The 27,194-nt window shown below is 37.7% G+C and overlaps 1 protein-coding gene across 1 annotated transcript; it reads left to right on the top strand.

Annotated features, from left to right (window-relative positions):
- The first annotated feature begins 103 nt into the window (after positions 1–103).
- On the top strand, positions 104–25,809 carry XG (Xg glycoprotein (Xg blood group)). The gene is made up of 10 exons (XM_085582211.1): positions 104–4,532; positions 4,618–4,824; positions 14,464–14,505; positions 14,859–14,915; positions 18,891–18,926; positions 21,767–21,832; positions 22,710–22,757; positions 23,391–23,429; positions 23,720–23,839; positions 24,041–25,809. Exons 2-10 carry the CDS (start codon positions 4,764–4,766, stop codon positions 24,055–24,057), a joined length of 486 nt encoding a protein of 161 aa, XP_085438337.1. The 5' UTR covers positions 104–4,532; positions 4,618–4,763; the 3' UTR covers positions 24,058–25,809.
- Positions 25,810–27,194: the final 1,385 nt, after the last annotated feature.

Raw genomic sequence — 27,194 nt, 5'->3', positions numbered from 1 at the left:
ACTTACTAAGACCTATCAGCATTATGATTTGTCTAAAAATAAATTTTAAAAAAAAGGTTTATGTGTTTTTCTTCTGAGTAGTTCTGAAAATAAAAATCTTGGTGCTCACTCACATAGAGAAGGATCCTTTAAATAGTTTGTCTACCTGATCCATCAGCAGCTCAGGTTTATTTCCTACAGACATTTTAATCATTTTGGAATGAAGTTGGCCAGAAGGAGCAAAGCTTTGAGCTGCTTACAGAAGATGCTTACCTGCATGAAGTGTAGATCTAAAGACATCTGTCTGTGTAAAGGCCAGGCATGGCTTTTGAAGAAAAAGATTTGGTAACTCAAGATCTACTGAAAAAATGCACTTAGATGTTTTAGTATGGGCAAACTTACTCCTTATCCAGTTATGAGATCCTGGAGCAGTAGGCACTTTTGCAAAGCTATGTGTTGTCTTACCTTCTGATGTGAGAGGACCATAAATGAATGAGAAGGCAAAGCAAGACTTGCCAAATTTACTGATTTTTCCAGCTTACTGATTTGTCCAGTTATGGTTCCACAGTCTGATGTTGTAGAAGAAGGAAGAAAGACTGGCTGCTACCACCTGGATATAAAAGGTTAAACAGAAGACCTGCAAGTTTCAGTCTGTTCTCTTGTGAGCAGGTGCCAGTTTATGGGATAAAACATAGCAGTTCACTTGTAGTTGTGGGGTATATTAATTGTTATATTGCTATTTGCCTCACTACCCACAGAAACTTTGAACTTTCTTTCTTGCTCAACTGCCATTACATTACAGAGCTAAATATTCTAATTCGTTGTTTCTCCCACACATTGGGACAGGAAACTATCAGTTAACCATTATTCACCACGCTACTGAAGTTCTGAAGTCCCATCCCACAGATCAGCTGCTGCCCATCATGGCCTTATGAACTGCCATTGATTTTCAGATGTGGGAATTAATGTAGTTTCTATACATGTTTCAATCAGACTGTGCAGTGGAATGGAAAATACTGTTCTTCCTAGGTCCAAACTGCAACTTGATCCCTATGAAGTAATGTTTTCCATTAAACTGAGTTAAAATGGTTGGCAACAAAGAGCACTGTCCTGTTCTTTCTTCATTTATTCTAGTGTACCTCCTTTTGATGCTTTGTGAAGGTTGACCTAGAACAGAGACTAGACAAAGCTAAAGAATAAAGTAGGTATTTATTAGGAGGCCTCAATAGGTCCACCTTGGGCAGTACAAGAGCCCAGCCAGGGCTACACCCACGTGAACCCAAAATGGTCAAAAAGAATGGATAACCGGTATCGGGGTCTCACACTTTTACCAGTTTTAGTCCATTAGCATATTTGAGCTAATTGTCCAATTACAGCTTTAGGCCATGTAGTCCCATCCTTGTTTTTCTCTTTTCATTCCACTGTTTATGTTCTCAAGCCTGAGATCTGGATCAGTTGTCCTTGGGTTCCCAGCTAGAGAAAGAATTGTTTTGTCTACCTAGTCTGTGAAGAGACATTACTGTCCCCTTATATGAAGCCCAGACCCACACACTAAAGCAGTACAGAATCTGGAAAATAGAAAAGCTAAAACCTGAGGCACCACTTTGAGGATGAGGAGGAGTTACCATTAGTAGTAGTAGGAAAAAATCAAAGCAGGATCTTGTTGAATAATACGTCACTCTGGTTTCTACAAGATAGCTGCCGTGGCAGTTTATTAATTCTATTAGTGGAAAAGACTGCTTGAAAAATGTTTTTATGGTTCTCAAATGCAATGTTCATTTCAAATACTTATTCAAAGATCAAAATTAATTCATTGGATTTGTACAAATGAAAGCAAGCAAATATTAAACATAACATTTAGCAGCTTTATGCTCTAGCTCTTATTTGTGCATATATCAGTATCTGTGCCAAATTTTGAATGCTAAGAAAAACATTTTAGTGCACTCAATTTTCAGTATATCTTGGGCTGAATTGCACTTTCAAGGCTGCTTTTCTGTGTTGCTTTTATTTTTTTTTTTTTCACTTATTACTTTAGGGCACCATCTCAACCAGATGTTTTATGTTTGTCTTTACTTGAGAGGCAAGTTGAAAATGCTACTTCCTTTTTGCTCTTTTCTGTTACACAGATATAAAGACACATTTAAAAGAAGTGAAGAAATTATTAGGAATGGGAAAAGGACTTAAATGGAGCAAACCCACAGTTTTCCCAATCACCAATTCACTTGTGGATTTGGCTTACATTTAAATTAATGGCTTATATTACTGGATGCTTCGATATTTTAATTAAAGTACTTCTGTTTTCATTAAAAAAGATGAGCAGTGTAGGATATTAGTGGCATTCCCAAGTAGTTCTAGTGTATAATTCAGTTCTTTCATCTCCAATAGACACATACAGCAGGTTACCCCACGCCAAAGAGAGCAATGTCTGACCTCTGCCCCTAGGAAGATGTGGCTGACACTGTCATGAGTTGTGACTGAACTCTTGTTCCCTTTTAGCTTGTCTCCCCTAAAAGAGGCCTGATGAGGTAAAAGTATGTGATGTAGGGAATAGACAGATACTCTGACTCCTTTTCTACCTCCATTTGAGTTTCTAAAATATTGGAGTTTTCCTTAAAAAGACAAGTGAAAAAGCAGGCAATCATCCACCTTGTCAGTTGAATAGCAGAGAGAACTTTGCTTTCCTTATGCAGAAAAGGATGGTCCAATGATTTTTCAAGTGCTAAAACTGCTATTTATGGTCAGGTATTAGCTCATGTATTACTTTGTAATATACAGTATTTTTTACTTGCTATCTTGGGAAAGCTGTTGTATGTTTTTGACAACATTGAGATTAGGAAGTTCCTGTAATGCTCCCAAGAACAGGAGGGGGATAGGCATTCAAGAAATCCTGACTCCTACACCAGATCCACTCCTTCAGTGCCACCCACTTTCATACTGTTATTGAGCTAGACGGGGCAATAGCTGGCTTCAGAAGAACTGAGCAAGATGTGCATCGTCTTCAAACATCATCTGAGAATGTTCTATAGCACAATGAAGTTGTATCAGCAGGCAGGTGAGACAATGCGTTTTGGGAAGACTTCACTCGCAGGAAAAACTGTTTTGAAGTAAAGCCACTGAACATTTGTAAGCTGTTCAGACCTGCCTGGGACTAGTACCTAACCTTGCCAACATTCCTGTTCCCTTCAGGCAAATTCATTACTTGTATAAAGATCAGCACATGTGGGCCTGCTTTTGGCATTCTGGAAAAAAACAAACATACAACCAGTGGATTTGTGTGATTGCTCATTTCATGGTATAGTTCTTGTTTTAACTGACTGAAAAAGTCACCTCTTCAGGCTTAAATATCCTTAACTTTTCTGAGACTGAGCAATTGGCCCTGACATGGAGAATGATGATATCCAAATTGAACTTTAGAGCTTCTATTAGTAGCTTTAATCCAGACCTTTATAAACCATTTTGCTAGTTCAAATTTGGGCAAGGGAGAGGGAGGCAGCTGAACATCAAGCTTCTTGAGGATCCAGTACCACCAAGTTCTATCAGTCCATCTTATGTTGTTGCATCTGTTTTTTGTAGTTAACACAAAAACATGAGTTCAGTTGTATGTTCTGGGTAACTCAACAGAAATGCAGTTGGGGGCTGCAACATCAGACTGAATCACCCAGCAACACCACCAAGGCTCAGATTGGCCACTCATGGTAGCAGAGTCCTGAGCTGTTTGCTGCCCTAGAGAAAACAGCTCTGACAAAACCCCCTGCAGCTCATCCCCCAGCACAAGGGAGGGTGCATGCAATCACCCTGCTGGTGCTGGGCACCAAGGAGATGGCTGCAATCCAGTTCAAAGAACAAGACTGTAGGCACATGTGTTTGCTAGAGAGACGCCTGAGATAGCTATGATGCTATAACAAAACTGATTTTAATCACATCAGTAATTTAAAAGTAAGTCCATATATGGATAGATAGATCACAGCACTATCTGACTAAGGATATGCATGGATATTTATATTTAAAAAAAAAACCCAAACAAAACACTAACAATCTAGATCAATGGAAGCAGTCATGATGGGAAATGTTTACCTTTGAAGATAAGCATCTGGGGAGCGGAGCATGCTTCAGTTCAGTAGTCTAACATCACATTTTATATTTATAAAACTAGGTTTTTTTGTCATCCCTCTGTAGCCAATTCCAAGTTGCTGAAAAGTGGATTCCTAACCTCCATCCATTTCCTTAATTTGGTGGCCTGACTGAGGGGTTAAGTCTGACATGATTGCTTTTATCAGCTGTTGTTGCTGAGCCAAAAAATAGGCAGGAAAATGCTGCTTTGAGGACAAAGGATGTCAGTGATTCTTTCAAGCATGCTTCAGAGTCCAAGCTACCCGAGCTCCCACAGCACCACACCCTACGTTGGAGGCAAGGATGTCAAACAGGTTGGCTTTCCCCTCTGGGAAGGAGGTGGATCCAGAGTGCTCGGACACCCTCCCCATTGGGTGCTACCACTGCTTCCCCGGCACTCCGTGCTTCCTGCCTGGCTGATAAATAAGTTTCTTGGAGCACAGGTGGCACCTAATGTGCTGCTCACAGCTTGGCTGTAGCAGGGTAGCTTGTTTTTGTTACTTGCCTTTTTTTGTTACTCTCTTGCAGAGCTTGGGTGTGGTGGTGAGAAACCTTTTGGGGCAGAGCTGCTGATTCCAAGTGTCTCCCTCAAACCTTGACACTGCAGTTGCAACATCTACTGTCACTGTTTGGAAAAAACCAGCTGGTGCAATCAAGGCACTGCATAAAAGAGCATGGAGAAATTCAGAAGCATTTTTCTTCTGTGGCTTAGCTTCCTTCTAGTCCATGTAAGAGGTAAGTGACCTTTACCTTGGGTTATTTCAAAGACTAAATTATTAAAAATGAAAAACCCCCAAAAAACCAAAAACCTAAGCTCCCAGCCCCTGAAAGGGACTCTTGTTTATTTGGAAATGCTTGCTAGTATTTTTTTTTTTTTTTTTTTTTGGAGCTACTTTTTCATGAGAAGCACTCAAAAGTGTTTATATGTACTTTGCCAGTTTCTAAAGAGATACTGGTGAAGTCTCCTGGATGATTGTTCATAATAGGTGTGCTAGTTTAAGTTTGTTTATTATAATTTCTTATTTTCTTGCTAGTGTTGATTCCCTAAAATGATTCACAAGCTGAGGCTTGAGTATAAACTTTTTAAAATGGAAACTGTAAAATGAGAGCTTGCATGGAAACTTAGAGTTTTCCAACGAGATCATTAGGCAAATAATGACTTCTTGTTTTAAAGCTTTTCTTATTTATTAATATTTTGAAAACTATGAGTTCTATTGTAAAAACAAATTTTGATTCAGATTAAAGGTATTCATGCTTTAATATTGGTGCATATGCTTTAATAATTATAAACTAATAGTGTATTTACCTTAGTAAATGTATTCCATGCACTAGCATAGGTTTTCATTAAGGACTAATTAAGAATTGAATTAATTTTGTATATATTTTTGATGAATGAATAGCAATAGGGAAAATGTAGTCTTTTCATACTAAGTAATTTTACTATATTCAAACATAACTTCCTTCAGCGAAATATTCTTTAAAACTTTTCTTGGTGTCAAAACAAAGAGAATTATCTTTGTGTGCATCTGTCATGTGGTGTACTTGTAACCTTTTATTTTTTGTATATTAGCAATACTGCAGTAACTTTACTACAGTGTTGGCTGCAGGAAGAAATCAACCATTAATCACTAGTTCCAAAATAGCTGCTGCTGCTGATCCTCCCACCACCCCTGATTTAAACAAAGTCCCTAGGAGATCTTGCAATGATGGGCAGTGAAAAACCCCTCATCTTAACTTAGTTCAATGGTTTGATTAACAAATTACGAATTATTTAGAGGTCTTCAGCAATTAGCATGGCATTGGAAGAGCAGAGCAGTAGGACTGTGCTGGCCTGCATATTGTGTTGAGAGCAGTGGTGATTCATGCAGCCTCTTACCTCTTGGCATGCAGACTTTCTTGTTCTGTAACTGTCATATGTTGAATAGTTCTGTTCAGACAACCTGAGCATGAGCAAGCCAATTTGCATATACTCTACTGTTGTAATTACAAGCGTAGTCAGCCTAATCATTCTTCATTTATACATATGTTAATTTAGTGCCACTTTAGGCTCTGCTTTGGGGGAGAAGTCATTGCTGAAAGTTGCTGTGGGCTTTGGGCACAATCTTATGACTCTGGAAAATATTTAATCCCCTTTGACAAGCAAACTCAATTATTTTATGTCTGTGGCAACAGCTACTGAGTTTTATCATCAAAGTAGTCACCATGTTTCAGGGATATTTACAAGAACCTCCTCTCAGTCCCAATCAAGACATGATATGAGAAATGCTTGGCTGTGCTGGTAAAAAGCTGGTCTAAGTGCTTATGAAAGGAATGTCTATTACCCTTTGCCCTTTTATAGGCAGCTTAATTTTTTTCTAAATTTTAATACTCTGTGATAGCATCCATGATCTACTGGACCACCACAGCTAGACCAGATGACATTATTCCTCTTACCATCCAGCATTTCCTTTATGTCCAATTATTTTGAGTTAGTTAGCTAGACTACCTTGATGGACATATCTTGACAGAAGTATAACAGAACCAGGAACCATATTGCACAAGGAAAGTGAAATCTGATACAGTTCAGAAACATATATGCTCACTGCAGTATTCCATTTTTAGCTATGCTCCAGCTTTTGGGACTTCCAGGCTTAGGTATGTTACATGAAGACTCCTATGTATTTGAGCTTCAACACCTAATTGTCTGTGAGGCTTTTAGCTCAATCCAAATGAAATAAACTTCACAGAAACTTCTTCCACTGAATTTCACGGTGACATCCCTCATGAGTTCCTGCAGCTTTCAGCAATTCAGGTTTGCCTGTGTCTACACTTCCCATTTAAGATCTGCTCAGAAAAAACTCACCTTGCTCCCCAGGAACTGAGATCATGCATCTGTTTGAAACATAGGTCCCGTCTGAGCCACAGACCTGTGTGCACACCTGCAGTGGGGAAGCTGTGCAAGCTGGGGGCCCTCCCCTAGATGGGGAGGCCCCTGGAAGGCAACTGAGACTCTCCCTCAGACCTTGTGCTTGGCATGCTCCTCAGGCTCCCAGTGTAGATATAATCTATATATCCATGGTTGTTAAAGTTGACTCATGGATCGCATGTTTAGCCAGTAACAAAGACAGTGCAAAGACTGGTATGTCTGAGATGCTTTACATTTATTCCACCAGGTATTGAATGGTACACAGGTAAAGGGAACAGCATTTGTTGCTAGTCAGTAAACCATGCACCTCTGTTCAGCTAAGGCTTACAAAGCTTTTGACTCAGTTGTATCAGTTGTAGTCTCAGTTTATTAGCTGTGCACTTTGTGGGGATAAAATTGTAGACCAGTTTGAATTTGAGACCCTGTGTGACTTAGTTCTATGAATAATGTAGTTTTCACTGGCGTTAAAAGACCAAATGGGAGCGATGACAAACACAGTCCTGTTTTTCATACACTGCCCCATGTATCACTGTTGTTCTGTGTGAGGTCCCTGTGGACGTGCTGAAGCACTTACGGATTCAACAGGCAACAAATTCTCTTCTGCTGGCTGCCAAAACTATTTCACTCCCAAGACCTGAACTGTGATTATCCTCAGGCACATCAGTGCTATCAGCTAAGGATGTAATTGCAGTTTGAAAAAACCGCATACCTGAACTGGTTGAAACACTAACAACAGCAGAACTGTTGCAATATCAGAGCTTGTTAAGAGAAAACAACTGCTGCAGTTTACTCAGCTTCTCAGGTTCACTTTTCAAACGTTGCTGCCATGTTGCAAGCCTGGCAGCAGTGACCAACCTGCCTGAGTATGAATTATTAACTTATTGCACTCTCAATTATCAAACGCTTTCCATCCCATTGAGGGTAATAAATAACAAATAAATGTCAGCATTCTTTCAAGATTAGAAATCAATAAAAATAGACCTTTCTGAGGCATTTTGCCTCATAGTAGGAAGAGAGAGATGAATTTTTATTAGAGTCTTCTTTCCTTTCCACAGGCTGACGTGTATGAACATTATAGGAAAATACTAAAAATACTGACCTGTAGTACATTATCTTCTGAAGCCAAATACGCCGTCCCAGCTGAAAGAAAAAGATTGGATGGGTTATGAAAATATAAGTCCCACTTCCACTGAATAAACTTTGCATGTAAAAAATAGATTTTATCTAAAAATAGATTTTTAATTAGTGAAGAAGTCATGTAAAAGTTAAATTGCAGCAATATATTTTCAATGCTACAGAAAAAAAGGCATTAAGTAAGTTGGCATAAGATTAGCAGACAAATTGAAGTCCTTCCTTAAATCCCAGTCTAATCACACCGGTGGTGAAGGATCTAGGAACTATGCATGTAGAAGGTCAAGAGCTCTTTTGCATGGATTTTACCAGAGTACCTGGTGTGAAAGTGGGAAAGGGAACATTAAAACACATTATGTGAGCAAGAGAAACAGCAAAGCCTGGCATCTCTCTGACCACCTATTCAGTTCCCTCTGTCGTCTCCCCACTGGAGAAAGTGGGGATTAGCCAGCTGGTACCTAGGCAGTGAGTGGTCACCGAGAGCCCAGCACAGCTGTTGTCTGTGCCACACTAGGGATTTCAGTCAGAATACTCACACAGGTCTCTTGTTTGAGAGACCACCAATGTGGCCATCATTAAGCCTGAGACTCTCACACCAAATGGCTGAAAAGGGCTGGCAGCTTCATGAACATGTAGTGACAGAGAGAAGCTTTGGATGAAGAGCCTACACCGTGGGCTAAGCTCTTCTGCCTCATGACAGTTGAAAATCTGAGTAAGGTGCACAGGAACATGTATCTTGTTCCTTCATGGGAGATCCCAATTCTTTTGCTCAGCTTGCAATTTTACAGCACACACCATCTTCTTCTGTACTCACTCTCTAGCAAAATACAGAAAATTATATCTATTTTATGTATGCAGGGCATATCAGATCATAAAGAACATCAGTTACCTTTGAACAGCAAGGCAAATATAATAGAACTAACAGATTTTTCTTTGTGTTTGGTTTGTGTTGCACAGAGCTAAAGCAGTACTGCCACTCCTACTTCATTAGTGCATCTTAGTTGCTGGTAATTATTTAAATATATTCCTGTATGAATAAGCAAAAGAGTTCTTTTCATTTCCCCTGCATTTAAACTAAAACCAGAAGTGGCATAGGAAAAAATATGAAGCCAATAATCAGGTTCACATGTTGTGGTCTATATACTGGACCTTGGATCTTAATTATAGATTTTAAAGCATACTCATTTTCCACCCCAGCATCAAGGGGTTGTAATGGCAATCATTGTTTATGAAACTAAAGGTCCTTGATGGAAAAAACAAGCTACAGAAACATCATCAGGAAATATGGATCATGGGGCTATTACATGAAAGAAATAGTACCTGCTCATGGAGATTTTGTCCAGAGTGTCCACTCTGGGGCATAAACTTTTGTGTTCTCCCAGAAATGAGGAGATTTAAACAATTTAAACAAACATAATTGCTTCCTGAACAAAGTTGGACCAGTACATGGTTATGCTCTAAGTCCCATGCATGGGAAAATATATCCTATTTTCTATAATGGAGTAAATAGGTTTCTTGATGGTATTATAAACAGAAGTGGTCTGTACAAATAATTACTTACAATTTCAACTAGAAGAAACCCATAAAATTAGTCTCATGAGTGATTTTGGTAACATATTGTTCCCTTTTATAATATTTTTTTCTCCTTCTTAAGTCACAGACTTCTTTCTCAGTCTCTTCCAGCTTCATAATGTTTTAAGCACATTGTATTAATAAAACAATTCCTATTTAATTACACTGAAGAAATCATACTTGTTCAAGTTTTTAAATACTGTAAAATCAACTTATTCTCCCTTTCTATCTGGCTCAGAATTAGAAGTTAGTTGCTTCTAATTTATTTGTCACACAGGTGAACTCATCCCAAACATATGACTACTAGCAATGTACCAAAAACCAATTAATTTAGTCATCTTAATGATAAAATTATTTATCTAACACAATGTACATATATGCCTTTTAGGTGTGTGTCCAGAAACGTACACATTTTCTCATTTTAGCTCATTTTTTCTCATTTAGGATTTTAGCTTCCTTTTTAATACTAGACTCTGCATATTAAAAGCCTGAGAGGTTAATTTCATTTGTCACATAACCTGATCATCACTTAGAAATATTAATTTCTGCCTTATCTGTGTCATTTTAAGGTCCACAAGCTGTGTTCATATGGAGTTTGAAAATTGCAGAGTGATGTCCTGGTTGTGTTTTGTCAGAAAACTTGACTGCTCTTGTCATGACAAACTGGTAACACTCACCTTCAGAATCCAGCCTTGTTCCTTACAAATTCAACTCAAAAGCTGTAGGACCTCAGACCCATGTGATCAAACAGATACATGGTTAAAGGGTGGTTGATCCATTCAACATTTAGAGAACAAATTAAACCATGGACAAAAGATGCTACTGTCTGCATTTTAGTGACTGGATATTTGGGTCACATTTTCAGAAAACTAATATTCAAAATTCATGAACACTAAATGCAGATGTGCCTGAGGACATGACTTTGCAAGCATTTTCTCAAATTCTCTAAGTCATTGAGGACCACCCACAAAAAACATTATTTCAGTTATTTTATTTCTTTGTCAAAACAGGGATACTCCCAGAAGAAAAGTTAGAAGTAATGCCAAGAAATAGCATACTAGCCAAAAAGCAGTAATAGCAGAGATAACTCTGAGATAATACCACCTGCACATTTAAATCTCTTCACAACTTTATCCAGATTAAAATAAACAACAAAGACAACAGCAATAAACTCAAAACTCTCAACCAATTAAAAAAACCCAGTGGAACAAAGCTCTTTCTGCCCAACTAAAATTTCTTTCATTCTCTTTATCATCAGTATATTTCCAATTCTTTCTACTATGGAAGCTGATCCAAAAAGCAAACAAAAAAAAAAGATTATGTGGAAAATTAATTTATTTCAGTCTCTTTTTTTCTGTGGAGAGCTTCACTAATTTATTTCCCATGTCATTTATCTTCAGAGTTCTCTGAATGCAGCTCGTCTTGAGCTAAATATTTTCTGAGACTCTAATGTGGTTTTGTTGTTAGACCAACCATGCTGTAGGTAAAGTCTGAGCTGTTCTGCTATTAAACCAACTATTCTCCTTCAGTTAGATTCTTAAAAATGTCTAGAAGCAGTCTCAGGAATGGTAATGAGCATTTAAAATTCTGCTCCACAAAATCTTACTTCTTGTGGTCATTTTATGTTATTATCAGAGGAAGTTGGCATCAAAGTCCAGGCAGAGGACTTTTGGTTTATTGCAGTATAATTTACCATGATGCACAGATGTCCTCATACAAACTGCCCATCTGTCAAGGTTTATATCTATGCAGTCAAAGAGATTTCACTGTGGATTTCTGTCTTACTCCCAAGCAGTCATTCTGAGTTGGTGTCCTTTTCTTTTTATTTCTTGGTCTATAATCAGAAATATTTTTTTTAAAAAATTCAATCTGAATAATTACTGAAGGAGATTTTCAATCTTCATTTTTCTCTTCCTAAAATTTCTATAGCTTTCTTCTGTTTCTCCCTTGAAGTCTCAAAACAACACCTTTTGCCTTTTCACACCTTTTCCACAACAGAACAAACATAACAATAGGAGGGGGAAATGTTGGTATTGTGTAGAAGAAGGGTAGGTGTCAGTAAATGTTTCAGTCCATTGTTTTGCTTTAATTCTCATGCTACTGAAAGCCATCTGCATCATCGTGCTTGAATTTCATATCTGATTCGATTCCACCTTCTATTTTTATTTTTCCTGAACTTCAAAGAAATATTTTACTTGAAAGTTTTCCACAGTCTTTCTTTGCAAGATGATTTTGTCACATTCTCTTTACAGCATTAGGACCTCGGTAGTTGGTTTCTGTATTGTTAGTTCCTGCTTGTCATGACCTGTAACAAAGAAGCTGGTTTGGCCAGCGGCTCTTCCTTACTACGAAATTATTTCTCCTGGCTCTTATTCTGATTATGGTTGCAAAATTATTCCTGATAACTCACTCCAATAAGAAATGGTTTTAGCCATTTATTATGGTATCCTGAGGCAATGAGGTTCAGGTCAGACAGGCTCCTCCAATACTCAGAATGCTGATCAAAAATGAGGATTTTGCCAGAGGTCAAAATCAAAGGACTGTCAAGCTTATATTGCTTGTACTCCTGGCACTGAAGAAATGCTTCAGAAAAATATAATTTGACCATATATAAGTCAAGGCAATGCCAGGATGTCTGCCTGTGCATAGCGTGTCTGCATCAAGATCAGAGGATTCCATGGCTGGGGTGACAGCCCATGGGCAGAAGTTCAGGGATGGTAAGAGCTGGTGATGCACTCAGGGCTCAAACAGAAAATATCTTCTTATGAAGCAACTTGTTTATTTTATAGATTCATGTATTTAATGGATTAATATTTTAAAACCTGTCAGAGTCTTAGATTATGGTTTTAGTAATGGCTTTAAATTGAAAGAGGGTAGTTTTAAATTAGATATTAGGAAGACTTGGGTTTTTTTATGAGTGTGGTGAGGCACTGGAACATGTTGTCCAGAGAAGTTGTGAATACCCCGTTTTTGGAAGTGTTCAGGGTTGAATATGTCACTGAACAATCTGGTCTTGTGGAAGGTGTCCCGGCCCATGGCAGTAAGAGTGGGAAATATATGGTCTTTAAGGTCCTTTCCAACACAAACCATTCTGTGGTTCTATAATTCCATTAATATTATCCACCTGAAGACCCAACCCAAAAGTTACTGGGCTTGGCAATGTTGGCTGAGGGGCCAGGGCAGAGGAGGGAGAGGTGGCCAGGTGAGGCAACACTCCAAGAACAAATCAAATAATTAATAGATAACTTACCACTCTGCTAACATTAGTGGGAAAGTCTTGTGGTTACAAGGTTTTACTTACTTATATTTCTCTTAATATTTTATTGGGACAGTTTTGCTTTAGAAGCCATTCCTACTTTGCATTCCAGCCTTGTTTTATCTCTTCCATCAGACCCCAACTATAATTAAGTTCACAGACTTACATTAAAATCCTTGTGGGAATCAAAACATTTCTACTTTATATTCCTGTGCTGACTGTTATTTGAAGATCACACAGTGTTTCACCACTGATCATTAATCTTTCTGGAAGCTCTTTGACACAGGTAAGAGCTATTATTCAGGAACAGTGATTAATGAGAAGAATGCCATGAAGATGTACAGGACCTGTCAAGATGAAGGAGCTGAGCTGAACCCTGAGCACTGCTGTGCTGACAAACCTCTGGCAGCCTCTCTCTGTTCCTCAGCTTCTTCACTTGAACAGTGATGCCTTTCTTGCTGTGAAGTGTTCAAGACTTGCCAAGAAAAACTCCTTAATGAACAGTTAGGTATTAAGCCTTTTAGAAGGGATAATAAACATATGCAGATCAAGTGCAGCTTGAGGCTTACTCAACAGAGCACAGTAATGCATTTCTGTTTAGAGAAGTCATAGCATGTCACGACTTTTTGTGGGTTTGTGTAGGCTGATCCTATGCTCAGAATGCAAACACAAGGATGAAAACCAGTGGATACATATTCTGCAAACATGTTTCATGAAGCCTGTATATTACAAGGAAAGTGGCAGATTCTAGAGTTGAAAGTAAAACTCACATGAATAACCATGTGTGTTCAGTTCAAAGTCATCTATTTCAGTTTATACATTTTAAATATTTTCCAGTTTTCCTTGCCTGCTCACTTCAAAACTACAGATGCTAATTACTCTGCTGTGGCATTCAAAGATATTGTTGTCATCTAACGGAGAACAGGAAGAATTTTTCTCCCATTTTCAGATATTTTAATTTACAGAGGAAACTAAATTAGATAAACACCTCTTAATATCTTTTATTTATGGCCCATGTTACATTAAAAAACTGTTGATTTTTGTTGCAAGTGATCACAAGGCTTGACACTAAAGCTGCTTGCTAAGCTGAACCAGTAAAACAATAATGAAGATATTAAAAATTCTCACCTAATGATTTTGGTTCACAAGTATTATGCTGAATGCTGCTTTCAGCTGTCTCCTGGCAACAGTCCAGTGCTCTCTAACTGGCATCCTGTGTTCTTCAAGGGGTGTTTGCACAGCAGTTGAATATGATAACACGAGTGAGCAGCCTCTCTTTGGCCTACCTGAACAAATAAATTCCTTGGATTAAATGAGCCCATCTCTCACAATCATTCAGGACTGTGCTGTGCAGGGATGATAGCTGACAGCTTGTTCTGTGCCTGCTGCTCTTTGGATGGGTCTTTCTTTTGCCTCTTTACTGGTGTTCTGGTTTTGTACTGAGCACTCAGGTCTGGAGATCATGGAAACCTGCCTGCTGACTTAGTGTCTTCTGTCACATTCCTTTTAGGTCAACATGATTTTGATTTAGCTGATGCCCTTGATCACCCTGGTATGTAAATTTTCTATCCTTATTTTAGTATGGCATTTACATCTAATAATAAATCTTAAGTCTTTTTCCTTGAGGAATGGAATATGAAGTGGCTACTATTTCTGTTAAGGATTGACAGAACTAAAGAACGCTAAATTTCAATGTTTCTATCATGAAATGAAAAATCTTCTTTAAAACAAACAAACAAAAAAATAGCTTTGAAAACTATATATCATATTCCTTCATTTTTGGCTTCTGCTATGGTACATTAAGATTTATTGAAATAAATCTCTGCAGCTCTCTACATTTGCACATACCTGCTTTTGTTAAGTTGAAGCTGTTAATGTTTATTGGCATGTCATTGTGTTCAACAGATGACATAATTACCAGGAAGCCTACAGTGATCCGAAGACCAACAAGACCTGTGTTCAGTGAGTAATAAATAATGGTTCAAAAAACTGATATTGTATTTGTAGGAAACTTTCATATGAGGTTCTTTATAATATTTGCTGCTGTGCTTTAGTTGAGATAATGTGTGAATGACAGTTGTTTTCTTAAAGTAAAATAAGTGCTCTTTTGATAATTATCAATTACGTGTTTTTACTGCTTCCAGTGAGGAAATTGAGCATGGCTGTCTAGTGATAGTATTTTATTTCCTGAAGGCCTTCTTCACCCTTTTTTGTTCTGAACTCCCTGTGGAGTATAACAATGGGTAGCTTTTGCTAAAATTGGCTAACTGTTCCTCTACTTTTTTCCCTGTTATCTTTATTTTTGTGTATATTTATTCATGGTGCTTGATAACAGAGTTGGAAAAGAATCAGAACAAAGCTGGAGCTATTCTTTCTTCTCACCATGTATTTGATTCATATAATCTAGTATTGATTGCTACAACCACCTGTGTCAGAAAGGAAAAAAGGCTCTGAACAGTGGAGAGCTGTAGTCCTGAGAATGCCAAACAATGAATTCCAATGAACACTTGTTAACGTTGAAAAAATCCAAATTCCAAACAAGAACAAAATTGCATTTGTAATGGAACAGTTTATGACAACATAGATTTTTTTTCATTTTCACCTAAACCGCATTTGAATAATTTTCTGTCTACCAAACAAAGTGCTTGGAAAATAATGCTAGATAAGAAAAACCCAGCAACTTCAGGTCTTTTTCTGGACAAATTTTGAAATAAAATTTAGGTGCATGAAATTAGTGACATTTCCCATACAATTTTCCGGCTCCCTCTTTGAACATACAGGGGGAGTATTTTGTGAAAGTAGTAGCTATTGTATACTTTAATGGCTGCATTCTTCCTTTCCACTTCATTTGGCAAACAAAATTTGTGTCTGGCCTAGATTAGAAGCATCTGTCTGTTCTAAAATATTACGCTAAATATGGATTTATTCCCATCCTAATGTAAACAATTCAAGTTATTTGAATTGTGCCCTAAAATACTGTATCCTTGGTCATGTTTAAAGGTAGCCTAGGGTGCCAATATCTTCACTCAAGCTGCCTCAGTCAGGTGAAAGTAATTTTTATTTTTAGGGACTTCTAAATCTGTTAGAGATCTGAACATCAGATGAATATCTACCCTAACCAAATCCACTTCACTAATTTTTGGGCAGGAAGAACCCCATGTTTTCCAGACTATTTCAGAGTTTCTTTCAGTGCTACAGAGCATTGCAGAAAGTTTAAAAAAGCTATTAAAACTTATTAGAAAACCCAAGATCACAGTGTTACAAATCAATTATTGGACTTGGAAAGTGCAGGATGTTCAAAAATATGTTCTAGCATCTGCTTAATGTTTCATCCTAACTTCAGGATTTCCTCTATGTCTCCTTCAGAAGTGAGGCTCACTGAGATTTTTGTTCAGCTGATGCCTGTTACAGGATGTGTCCTCTAGAGCTCTCCTGTAGGCATCTCCCTAGTGTAGCAAATTCATGGTTAATGAAAAATTAATGGAAAGTAAAGTTTATCTACAAAATTTCAACATAATTTGATGTTTACCCACTCACACTGTTCCTGCATTCTGTTTAATTCAGCCATACCCTCACACCCCCATGCTCACGAGCACCAAGATGTGTGTGCTTAGGTGGTCTGGTGAGCATCATGTGCAACAGGAGACAAAGCTTGCCAGGTGCTGAGCTCTTATCCTGTCTCTGTGCTTCTTTTTGATCAGAAATGACAAGTAGAATCCACAGATCTTTAATATCCTTTAGGAGTAATCAGGTACGATAGAGAGGTCCTTTGCCTCATAATATTTCTCACTCCAGAGTCTCTGAACCCTTGGTCAGGTTGCTGCCTACTATATATTTTTTTTTACTTGTTCAGAGTTCACAGGCTATATGCACAGACTTATTTTCTGGGTGACAATCAGAATAGTAGTGATATGCTGCAACCTTTGGTTTTAGAATGCCTTTATGCTTTTTGTCTGCTGACAAGTCATCTCTGCTGTCATCAGAGCATAGGCCTGCTGGTTTTGACAGAAACAACACATTCCTCAGTTTTACTGCTGGGAACATTAACCTTTAATCTGTTCTTTTAACATTTTGCTGGTTTTTGTGGTCCCAACACACACATGCATTTCCATTTTTATTATATTCATATCAACCTGAGCAATTCTGCATCAAATCTCTATATGAAACCTCCAGAGAAGAATTTGTGTTTTTCCTGAATTCTTCATGTCAATAATAAATTGAATCCAATTTTCAATTTATTGCTTCTTACAGTGTTAACTTTTGACAGGTAAATGTATTTTTAAAATGCAACACTGCTGGGCAGACACAAGGGAGGACCTACTCCTGACAAGTAAAAACCAAGTAATGTATTATGAATTTGTTTATTTTTTTCCTGCCAGATTTCCTGGTGACATCAAAGCACTTCTGAGATGTTACCCAGATGAGACTAGATAGTGTGCAAAAGCAGCTTCCCACCCTCCTAGGTATAAAGAACAGAAGAAATCAGATTTCTGCATGGTGATTTTCCTGTGTTTCAGGAATTCTGACACATCTATAATGAAAAAAATATTTGTTTAATTGAGAGTCTATCTAGTTGCCTGTGGCAACAAGCATGGTTACAAAAATTTAGATAGGTTTTGCTATCCCTTTTCTTCTGATTCACTGCACCACTCCACACATATGTGCATCAAGAAAGGGATTCTTGGAGTTATACCATCCATCTAATGTATTTCTTTCAGAACCCTCCATCATTCCATACACCTCTTAAAATACCACCCAAATACTCATATCCACACCTGGTGTTAGAAACAGTTTCTCCTTACCCATCTGCAGCTCATGGACAAATTTTTGTTGCATGGAAAGATTCTGTACCAGATACAAAGTGAGACACATGTATGGTGCTGGGTAATGGTCATGGCCTGGTGAATTACTGGGTAAATTTCACATATGGATGTTTAATTAGATCTAAAAATCTTTATAGCTCAAGCAAATAAAAACAGACAGTCTCCCAGCCTCAGACAGGTGTATATAATTGCCTGAAGGAAGGGGTCATTGTGACCCTTACATAGATATTTGATTCAATATCTCCCCAAGTAGGTTTAATAAATTCTACTTGAGCCAAGAATACATATACCAATTTTAACCACAGACATAAATGTTAATAATTATGATAGCTCAGGTTTAGTTTTTATATTTTTCAGATTCTGTTCTGCTTTAGTGTGTAAGTCTAGGCTTTTTATTAGGGGATAGTAAGGTCTCTTCACAGACTAGGTAGACAAAAAATTCCTTCTCTAGCTGGGGACCCAAGGACAGCCGATCCAGATCTCAGGCCAAAGAGCATAAACAGTGATGGACAGAAAAGAGAAAAATAAGAAGGATGGGACTTCATGGGCTAAAGCTGTAATTGGACATTAGTTCCCATATGCTAATGGACCAAAACTTATAAAAGTGTGAGACCACTGGACCGGTCATCCATTTTTTGTGGCCATTTGCGGTGTGCTGCCCAGGGTGTCTCCATCGAGGCCTCTTAATAAACACCTGCTTTAGTCTTTAGCTCTGTCTTGTCTCTGTTCTAGTTCAGCCTTCACAAAGCATCAAAAGAAGTATATTTAAAAATGGGTATAGTTACATATTATAACCAGCTAATTTTAATTTTGTATATTAAAGAGGTATTGATCTTGATTCATCTGTAAAATTTAGTTTGACATCATTTAAAACAGGAAAAAACTTTGTATTTTGAGTAGAAAATACTCTGCTATTTGTCAATTAGTGTGACTCTAATGTTAGAGTCAGAGTTTTCAAGAAAAGTGTGATAAGTTATTTGAATTTGTGGCACCGACTTGAAAAAGGTGCTTGTCAAACATGCAGTTGTACATATTCTAATGAAAATAATGTTTCATTTCCCTCAAGAATTGTGTGTAACTCACTTTTCTATATCTTCCTCCTATTTATTTTCAGACAATGACCTACATTTAGGAGATGCTCTTGGTGGGGGTGAGTACTGCCTTGTTTCCTTGAATATGAGGGGATTTTTTTCTTTCATAGTCTCTTCCTGAATGTTGACTAATTTGTAAAAAGATATTTCAGTACTGCAGGAGGTGCTATGGTCATGAGAGTTATTATAATTCATGTACATGCAGCCCTTCTGCCTGAGGCCGTCATGCAGAGCAGGGACAGCACCTGGTCACCAGCTGCCTTTGGGAGCTTCCAGCTGCCCTGCCTTGCATGAGCTGAGGTTATCTGGGGCTTGCTGCACCGTGGCAGAGCACCCCAGGCGTGGCTGGGGAGAGCAAACATTGCCCATTCAGCTGTGGTCGCTCAGGGTGCAGTCCTCTGAGAGAAGCTTGAAGAAGGTGATGGCCGTAGTTTCTCCAGCTACCAAAAATGAGCCTGTCTAAGATTAGGAATCAGAGGTAACACTGCCTTCATGGGAGGCAACGGTGACCTGGTTGCAGGGAACAGCACGGCAGCCCGGTCTCGCCCGGACCACTCGGGCCAACGACACGCAGGCACCAGTGTGGTGGACGGTCGAAAGCCTTTATTATCTTATCTCATGGGTTTAAATAGTCTTGGGGGATTTTGCTACATCAGGGGGGGTTTGGTAGGGTCTCTAGGGTTAGTCAGGAGTGGAAAACTACTGGGTTAGGTGTGGTTACATTCTTTGGGGTAATGGATAACGTGCTGCAGGAGGAGAGGGGGAAGGGGGTCTTTCTTTCCGCCACATCCCGAAAATCTTCCGATCGCCTGTCCCTATCTACTACACACTGGATGGAATGTTTGAGCTTCTTGTAGCTCTGCTGATGGCATATTAGAAATTCAGGAAGAAATGTTTCAAAATGGTGAATGGTGAATACAGCTTAAGCTTGAAGAAGTTAAGCTTACATGCCTTTAACTTTCAGGTATTCCCATAACACCCAGACCTGACCTCAGAAGTAGTCACAGTACTGTACTGTGCTGTGCTGACATATGAAATCCTTGAGGCTGGGAATTTGTACACCAGATTTTATTTCGTATGTTTAGAGATATACCAAGGACGTGAAGTACTCTAGAAAGGTTCTTGAATACTGCAGATACACAAAATGCAATTAGTATTGCAAAGCCTAGAGTTCCACTTTAATCACAGCCACACAAAAGAAAAGTTACTTCTCAGCCAATTGCACAGAACCTCTGAACCAGCAGTAGTGGTCTGGTTTGCTCACATTTCAGTCTTAGACAGTGACTGTTCTTTTATATTTTGGTTTCTTTTCCTACTTCCACCTTCCCCTGTGGCACTTCAGGCCTATGTGTCAATGATATATTAGTCCACATTTTACAAAGCTGGATCTAATTTTGTTAATAATTCCCATGTTTATAATTTCATTTATTCCTCCCTGTAATAATTCTTCCATTCCAGCAAGCTTCTATTGAATGCTGTAATGAGAGGATAGGTTAAATATATTGACTAAAGTATTAATGAATAGCTTCACTATCTTAACTAAACCAAATCTTTTCATTCTAAGGATAGAAAATTATATTTCCATTGGTTTTTATTTCTTTGATCCATTTTCAGTTCAGGTTCTTAATTGACCTTCATACATGGTATAATAAGGTTAAAGTTATGTATTTCATTATCAGTATTTCTGAAGACATTATTTTTTCACCAGCTATGCCATGCAATATATCCTCTTATGCTTAGAGAAGACTAAGTGCAGCACCACAATAGAAATTAAATGTGGGATTGGTGGTTTTCTGCTCTTGTCCCACAGTGAGTCTTAGTTCATTACACAGAGCTAGAACAGAGCAAGTCCTTCCTCTGCTGAATGTAATTAATTGGGCAGAGTCAGATTCAGCAAAGCTTTATGACTCTACCTAAAATCCATTGGATGTGGGCTAAACTCACCTGAGGTTAATTATATACCTAAGTAATTTTCTGGATCAGAACCTAAATGGTGCTCAGAAACACAAGCAATGCATTTAGCAGCTAGGCAAGAAGAAAACATAGCAAATGGGCATCTGGCATGTTTGGAAGGTGAAAGATTTGAAGAGAGGGACTTTTTCGACCTAATTTTGATTTATGCAGAATAAAATGCATTGTCTGGCATTTTTAAGAACAATTGAATACCTGGTTGAATTGGTTGAGTAAAGAGTGTCAAGAGAAGACTGGATCTATACACACAGAGCAGCGACCCTAAATATTAAATTTGACAGGTTTTGACCTGAGTGAGCTCTTCAACATTGTATATGCAGTTTGGAGACTGCTTTTAGTCATCAGATCTCCTACTCTATCCAATGCATCTGTTTCTAATCCTTTGGCAAAAAATTAAGGCGAAATGCTAGCACAAAGTTCTAAACAACATCAAAGCTGAAGTCTGAGATCATTTTGCACTGTTCAAGAGCAGAAAATTCATTATGCATTAGACAAATTCAGCATCTGTTAGATGAAACTAATCTGCAGGCCGTATTAAAACCTGCTGATGGCAGTGAGATAACCTGTTGCCTCCTGCCCAGCCTAGAACACCAGTTTCTCTGTTGGCTTTGACTGCACCACTGGCACCCACAGTGACACATTGTGCCTCCCAGCTATCAGCTTTAAACAATGTTAGCATTAGCCAGATATAAACAAAATATTTTCCCTCAATGTTTTTTTGTAAATGCTTCTCTTCTTTTGAAAATATTCCCTGAAGTCAGTTTTTGCAGCTAGCTATTTGTTGATATAGTGTTTAAATCTCCTTAACTACTGAAAAGATCCTTTTATTAATTCATGGGAGGACAAATTAGAAATAGGTATAAAATGTTTTTATTTAAAGTTCCCAGTTTTGCCTGTTCAGTCATCTAGCAATATTAATTATCAACAGGTGACATCTCAAGAAAACCTTTATACCCACCTCTTCCACCACGCCCAGGAACTTATGGCAATTCTGGTAAGACTGCTTGCTATTGAGAAAATGTAGTGCAATCAGTTGTTCAGGGCAGACATTTTGAATACTTTAATCTCTTATTTCTCTAGTAGTAGCTTTTATCATCCTTTTCCCACATCTTCCTTTTGTAATCACTGTTTCTATCTCAGAGTTGAGAAAGCTTTTTTCTGAATGTTAGTGTTGGTACCATAAAGTTTTTTTATTTGTTCAAAATGTGGGAAACTGCATTTTAAGTGGCATGAGACTAACATTTAATCTTGTTTGTGTTTTCATTTTGGGTGTGTGTACACTGAACTATGCAAAGGCTCAAATTTGACACCAAGCCACAGGGCAGAGATAAACCTGTGCTCATATCAATTTGAGATATGCATCTGGGATGGCCCTGGGGCATAGAGCAGATGAGGCTGGGCAGCTTGTATTACTTTTGAGTTTGGTTCCAGACACTTAAATAAAATAATGTGGCATATCTCTTCTGGCTTTCGCCCTGTACCTGTACTTACTTTGGGTATGCTTGAGCTGTGGACAGGTCCTTCTGGAGTCTTTCCTGGAAAGAACCCACTGACTCTCTGCTTCAGGGATCACTGGGACTCAGGATGTCCATATTATATAAGTATTTGTGTTACTGGGAGCCCAACCACATATCCCACAAGTGCCCAAAACAGAAACAGAATACATAGAGACCAACCATGTCAATACTTCAGCTTTCAGGTGAATTTTGGTAGGTGACTGTTTGGTGCAAGACATGTACCCACCCACCATGTCGAGGCTAGGATCTCAAAGGTCCCTCACCTCTCCCTAGAATGCTAGAAAAGGAGTAGACAAGGGAGCTGAAGGGGTTACCATTGTATATAATTTTGCAACTGCAATCTTTATCTTGCAGGAGGTTTTGATGACTCAGATCTCCTTGATGGAAAGCCTTTACCACCAGGTAACATTTGCCTATTTCCCTTGCAATGTGCTCCTAGCACCTGTAGATTGGAGTTGGTTGGTTTTGTTTTTGTGGTAATCTTTTTGTCTCTGAAGGTATAGGACTGGACTCCACTGTTTTAATTTAGGTTAATTATCCTTCATGAAAGACCATGGGTTTGAGCCTGAAGCTAAAACTTGAAACATATTCTAAAACATTTTTTAGATGTCAGAAGCCTGCAGGTTTTATTCGTTTGAATTCAGCAAGGAATGTCCAAAGGCAAGGGGCATGCTGAAATAGATGGGCCAAGACTAAGATCTTGGCATAAACTACTGATAAATGATCTGATTGTCTGGCAGTAGAGAAGAGATGGAGTCTACTGGCCTTCCTGTACATCAGCTTGGTGTATCCTGTTACATAGGGTCCCTCTACTAGATGATAACATTCTTCCCCAAAAAAGAAGTGTCAAGAGGTTGAGCAGTTATTCCCCTGGCCAGCACAGCTGTCAGTGGGGAGTGGAAGGGCTGCTCTCTCTTGCAGTCTTGTTGGGCCACCCCTTTTGCCCTTTGTACATCACACTTTGCTGCGTAAAGAATTAATTCTCAAAACAGGATGACAAATGTTTCTTTGATGAAACTTCACCCTCTTTTCCAGGAGAAGAGGAGCATCATTTCAATCATGGAGGCAACACAGGTATAGTAAATGATTTACATTATTCTACAATTGATTTCTGATCTTTATGAAATATTAAAACAATGATAACCTTATAAAGTAGTACATATAATGAATTAGGCTTTAAGACATCATTTTTATTGCATCAGCTGTAATATAACACAATTTTTATTCATCTGCTTAATTATGTAGTTTCATCAAACAATTTTCATAATTTGGTAAAGGCACACTTTAGTAGACAATATACTTAGGACAAACCATTTAGGTGCCTCTGAAAAAAAAACAAAACCCTTCTCTTTCTTTTTCCACAGATTCGGGTTTAATAGCTGGAGTTACATCTCCTGTAATTTCTGCTTTTGTGATACTGGTTGTTGGATCAATAGCAGCCTACACTGCTTACAAGAATAAGAAACTTTGTTTCAAACCACGTGGTAAGGCCCAAACAGTTTTCTGCTGATTTAGTGCTGAAGTAGATGAGAATTTGACAAAAAATTGTCTCTGCCAGCACAGAGGTGCCTGGAAATTCTGGCTCTGTGTGTGGAAACCAGCCTGGATGGCCCAGATGAGCCTCAGAAAAGCTGGCAAAGAACACCCATGGTGGAAATACTGAATGTTTAATTTTTATCTTTCAGGTGGGGCTGCAGTGTAAACCATTGAAAGAAGAGTTGCTGTCTGATCACAGGCTCCTTTGGTTGGTGACATTCTACACTGCCATTCTGACAGAAGAAAGTCTTCCTCTATCAAATGTTTTCTTGAGATGTTGCAATCCTGCTCTTTCTAACCTGATGTCACTTTTGCACCTCGAGCTTCATGTCATCAGAGATACGCTTAAAACATCCAGGGATTGTATTGCACTCTCTTACCTGCATTCATAAAGGTTGGATACAGATTTTGACTCAGAAGTTACTGTAAACAACGAAGAAATCAAGTTTGATATAAACTAAAAATCAAAGGATTTGTGTTTGTGAGGATTTGAGTCACCAAATAATTTTTTTTTTGCTTTCAAAATTAGACAAAACACTCAGTCCTGTGATAGAATAGGAATAAGGAGTTTGCCATTTCCTTTCACACTGTTGGGCTTCTCCAGTATATTTCTGTAATATTTACTATGTTTAAAGAAAAATTGCTGTTGTCTAAAGTATTAAAAATTTGAATGCCTTTACTTTGTGTTTATGTCTGAATTTTAGCAAAGGGAAAGGAATTCTAGCTAGAAAATTCATTCTTAATTTTATAATATACTGAAAAGATTATGTATATTGACAAAACACTGTTTAAAATAAAACAGAGAGGAACATATGCTAAATATATTTATTTATTTATTTTATTGATTAATTGTGGAACTGGAGTTTAGCTCTTCTCAGGAACTAGAATTTCATATAACTTTCATTTCTCTTCTTGAAAATTAAGGCATGACTCTAGGAATCTTTGAAGGCATTAATCTAGCAAGATGGGTTTAAAAAAACCACATATTATTCATAATGTCTGAAAAGGGAAAATGGGTACAAAGCTTTGTCTGATTCATTTAGAATGAGTTTGTGATGCTTCAATCTCTAAAATCTAAGTCACAAAGACTTTTCAACTTCTACTATGTGGAGGTGTGGTTGACACAGATTTTCTAGCTAGACTGTTTCACTTCTTTTCCTCATTCCTGACTGACCTTGCTGTGCTAGCAATGTCCCCACGTAGACAAACCTATCACGAAAACTGACTTCTCCTATCTCTCTGCCTTCATTTACCTAACTGGATCAAAAAACCAGCAAGTGAATGAAATACAGATTAAAGTTGGCAAAACTAGCAGTTTACTGACATAATTCTGCAATAGAGACATTATAACTAACTTTTTAAAGCATAAGGAAATTGGTGTGGTTTTATCTTAATTTTATATGCAAAGCATGGTTTTTGTTACTGCAATTCCACTTATATGGAGGTGACTATGATTTTGTGTTTATTACATCACTGAGAGTAAGACATATACTAAAGAATTACTTTTTCATATAATAAAATATTATTTATCTAAATTATATTTTAAATGGATATATATCAGTTGCTTGCTTAGACAACCTTGTTTTTTGATCCTGAAAGAAATAATTATGTACATCAGTTTAAACATAGAAACATTTTGACCAGATTAACACCTTTGTGGCTATCACTTTCAACTTATGAATGAGAAAATATCTTTAATATGGTTTTCAAGGACATTTGGTGTTTCTTTTAAAACACTAATTTTCCATGTTAAGAGTTAAAACAGACTGATATATATTTTGTCAGACAGACATAAAGATTTGATTAATCAAATGACAAGTATTTTGCTGTTACAACTTCAGTTTGTTCAACCATGCAAATACATATTTTGCTTGTTTCTCTTCAAAATTTCAATAAACACCTACTGTGTTTTATCTAAGATGACCCAAGCTTTGTTTGCTACTTTCTGGGACATATGCAGATTGATACCTTCTGTATAAATGTTCAACTATGTCCCACTAGGGAAAAGAAGGAAATGCTTCAAACTAAAGAAAAACTACAGGAAAATAACCCCAACAAAACAGCTTAACTATCTATTCTTTTTTTCTCTCTTTTTTTTATTTTACTAATTGTCTAGAGAAGGATCTATGTGAAACATTTTTGGTTTTGCTATACTATGACAATGTATTTTAAATTGTTCATAATATTTTCAAAATAATTTTTTACTTGTGTTGATATTAATAGCCCAAAACCAGATTTATTATGGAGAATTTGAGCAAAACCCATGAACCTGAATGGATAAACCCCAAGTACCCAAGTGTTTGTCCCTCTGAAGATCTTTGGTCTAATTTGTCAGCATATACCCAATATATCAATATATCAATGTGTAGATTAACACTTTTAGGTGCTAATTTCCCTTTTAACTAGAATGATGATAAAAATAAATTTATAATTATTGTATTAACTATTTTTATTATTATTATTTCAGGTAATTGAGAAGTTAGGGTAGGGGAAGCTCTAGAAGGAAGGGGGGGAGGAAGGAAGGAGGGGTGGAAGGTTGGTTAACTGGCTGTTAGAACATTGAACTCTAGCTTGTGTTACTGTCTCTGATATTTAAAATTTATTCTATATTGTAAAAAAAAGTTGCTGTCACACAAGTAAAACAGATTATTATCTAAATACAGGCATCACTTTTATTACCACAGAGAAACTTTTCTGTCTTCAAGTCCCCCAGCTGAAATAGATCTGCCAGTAAAATTATCTACAACAATAATCATGCTATTAATAAGTATGTTGTCTAGTTTGTCTACATAAGTCAATGGTGAACACAGGTCCCTGAGAACTTTGTTTCTGTGGGATAAATAAAACTTCATTTCCTCTGTGTTTTATGTTCATCCTCCCGTCCTTTAAACACTTCACCATTACTACAGAGCAATGACACCCTCTTCTCCAGTAGACCTTTAGGGTTCTTCCAGGGTGTGAGAGAACAAATGCTGCAGCTTCGAGTGGCAACAGAGATCTCTTGCAAATTGTTGGAAATGAAATTTTAAATAGCTGAGTGGTACCACTAGGCATTTTTTCTCAGTGGCACACTCCCTGAAAGTTACAGACCTCTGCTACATAGATACTGATGTTCACAGCACATTTTGACACAAAAATGCCTCGTCTGAACCACATCAGCCTAAAATTACCTTGTATGGCTGTATTATGTCACAATTACATTGTATGTAATACAATGTACATTAAATAATAATTACTTAATAAAATGAATAATTAATAATACACTATACATTATATGGCTGAATTACATCACAATTACATGAC

Source organism: Lonchura striata, chromosome 1 (genome assembly GCF_050655825.1).
Source record: "Lonchura striata isolate lonStrDom1 chromosome 1, ASM5065582v1, whole genome shotgun sequence".
In the NCBI taxonomy this organism is placed as follows: Eukaryota; Metazoa; Chordata; class Aves; order Passeriformes; family Estrildidae; genus Lonchura; species Lonchura striata.
The sequence above is the reverse complement of the archived record's forward strand: the minus strand, read 5'-3'. Positions and strand labels throughout refer to the sequence as shown.